Source organism: Hibiscus syriacus, unplaced genomic scaffold (assembly GCF_006381635.1).
Source record: "Hibiscus syriacus cultivar Baekdansim isolate YM2019G1 unplaced genomic scaffold, ASM638163v2 tig00111402_pilon, whole genome shotgun sequence".
Classification (NCBI taxonomy): Eukaryota; Viridiplantae; Streptophyta; class Magnoliopsida; order Malvales; family Malvaceae; genus Hibiscus; species Hibiscus syriacus.
The window spans coordinates 3,668,304-3,670,759 of record NW_024063082.1 but is presented as its reverse complement, the minus strand read 5'-3'; the positions used below and the strand labels follow the sequence as shown (position 1 = coordinate 3,670,759).

General features: G+C 40.3%; 1 protein-coding gene across 1 annotated transcript; it reads left to right on the top strand.

Moving 5' to 3' along the window:
* The first annotated feature begins 917 nt into the window (after positions 1–917).
* On the top strand, positions 918–2,456 carry LOC120162476. Its single transcript, XM_039172619.1, has 2 exons — positions 918–1,094; positions 1,263–2,456. Exons 1-2 carry the CDS (start codon positions 918–920, stop codon positions 2,454–2,456), a joined length of 1,371 nt encoding a protein of 456 aa, XP_039028550.1.

Here is a 2,456-nt window from a genome sequence, read left to right as displayed (position 1 = left end):
GAAAAAACTCAGCTTGACATACAAGAGAGCTTTAAGAAAGTTCATGAGGAGATACATGAACAAATGATAACATCTCAGAATGATTTGATGGAGAAACTTGTGAGCATGTTACGAGGAAGAAATATTGAAAGATAAGATACCCCAGCTGTCAGTGCTACTATCGAAGAACCTTTGTATCCCCCAGGTTTTGTACCACAAGTGGATCGTGGAAAAGCTTCAAATATTGGTGTTACAACTCCAACTATTGGTATTACCTATGAAGAACCCCTATACCCCCATGCTTTACACCACCTCATGTTAAAGCACAACAAAGATCAACTACACAATCAGAAAGAATACAAGTAAACCTACCTGGCTCTTCTTTAAACCCACAACCAATTGAAGATGTCCCTGATTTGGATGAGGAAGACAAAAAAGAACATGATAAGGAGCTCAAGAAAGAATGGGAACAAATGAAACATGAATTTCGAGCTATGAAAGAAGATGTTAGCTTATATGGAATCGACGCCAGAGAGCTAAGCTTGGTCCCTGATTTAGTACTACCACCAAAGTTCAAAGTTCCAGATTTCGAGAAATTTGATGGCACCAGTTGTCCTTCTGCACATATTACCATGTTTTGCAGAAAAATGACAGGCTATGTGAGAGATGATCAGCTATTAATTCATTGTTTTCAAGAAAGCCTGACAGGCTCAGCAATCCGTTTGTACAATCAGCTAAGTCGGACTCAGATTAAATCATGGAAGGATTTGGCTAAGGCTTTTCTAGAGCAATATAAACACGTAAAAGATGTGAGGCCAAACCGAATTTTGTTACAGAGTATGGAAAAAAGATCTAACGAGAGCTTCAGGCAGTATGTCCAAAGGTAGAGAGATATAGATGTGCAAGTTCATCCACCATTAGAGGAGGAAGAAACTAATATGTTTTTTGTAAATACTCTGAGGGCCCCGTTCTTTGGAAATCTTATTGGAAATTCATCCAAGAATTTTGCTGATATAGTCAACGCAGGAGAAATGATTGAGATGACGATCAAAAGTGGGAAGCTAGACGGGGGAGAATCTAGTCGAAAACCTCCAGCAAGAAGGAATGATAATAAGGTTAATAATATGAAGAAATATGATTCTAATAACATTACAATATCCTGACCTCAAGCCACCACATCGTCTGCACTAAATCCTGTTAAACAAGGGGTGAAAGAACCAAGATAAGAAAGGGAAATGGTTCAATTTGACCCTATCCCTATGACCTATAAAGAACTATTCCAGATCCTGTACGACAAACATGTGGTGTCACCTTACCACACTTCTCCAATACAGTCTCCTTACCCAAAATGTTTTGACATCAATGCTCAATGTGAGTATCATGTGGGGGCATCAGAGCATTCAATTGAAAACTGTCTAGCCTTTAAAAAGTTAGTGCAAAGATTAAGGCAAAGAAATGTCATCAACTTCGGTGATAACGAGCAGTCTAATGTGGCTCAGAATTCACTACCGAACCATGTAGGGGCAGGGGTTAATGCTGTTATTGAAGAAAAAGGGAATGGAGTTATAACCAGAGTCAATGAAGTGAAGTCACCCATGCATTGGGTATGGGGGCAAATGGTCAAAGTAGGCTGGTTGACCTTTAATGATGTGGGGAATAAGCATGCTTGCCTCTACCACCGTTGCGAGGATCATGTTATTCAATATTGTGATGAGTTCAAGGCCTTGGTTCAAAGGCTGATGGATAGTAAAGACATGGAATTTTACAATGAAGCTAAGAAAGAGAAAGATGTAGAGATTTGCACTTCTGAAGGCACATCCAAGGGACTTTACAATACTAACTGCCCTTTAGTCATCACACCGAAAGCCCAGACTATGGAAAGGTTAATCCCTAAAGTGGTGATCACACTTCCATTGTCATTTCCTTATAAGGACAACAAGCAGGTCTCTTGGAGGTATGGATGCCAATTAGAGAATATTGAAAGTTCCGAGGCTGCTAAGGAAGAGGTGGATAAGGTAGGCCACTTTACCAAAAGTGGGAGATGTTATTCTCCCAACCAGACCAGAGAGCTTGAGAAAAGAGCGGCTGTTGATAAAGGGAAAAGGGTTGAGATATTGCTGAAAGATGATGAGCTAACAATTAAGGAACCAGTAACCGAGAACGAGGCTGTGGAGTTTTTAAAATTTTTGAAGCATAATGAGTACAACATCGTCGAACAACTACACAAGTTGCCAGCTCGTATCTCGATCCTGGCTCTACTATTAAGTTCTGAGGCACATCGAAATGCCTTGCTGAAAGTCTTGAATCAGACTTTCGTACCAAAAGATGTGCCAGTAGAAAAGATAGATCGACTTGTTACAAATATTCAGGCGTATAACTTCATCTCTTTCTCTGATGACGAGATCCCATCCGGAATGATGGGCAACCCCAAAGCCCTACATATTACCATCAGGTGCAAGGGACATGTGTTATCATGA

Bases quoted from the DNA above. Each gene is read 5' to 3' on its own strand.
- LOC120162476 (XM_039172619.1), top strand. From the start codon at position 918: ATGTTTTTTGTAAATACTCTGAGGGCCCCGTTCTTTGGAAATCTTATT. The intron at 1,095-1,262 runs GTTAATAATATG...GAACTATTCCAG, and splicing joins CAAGAAGGAATGATAATAAG to ATCCTGTACGACAAACATGT.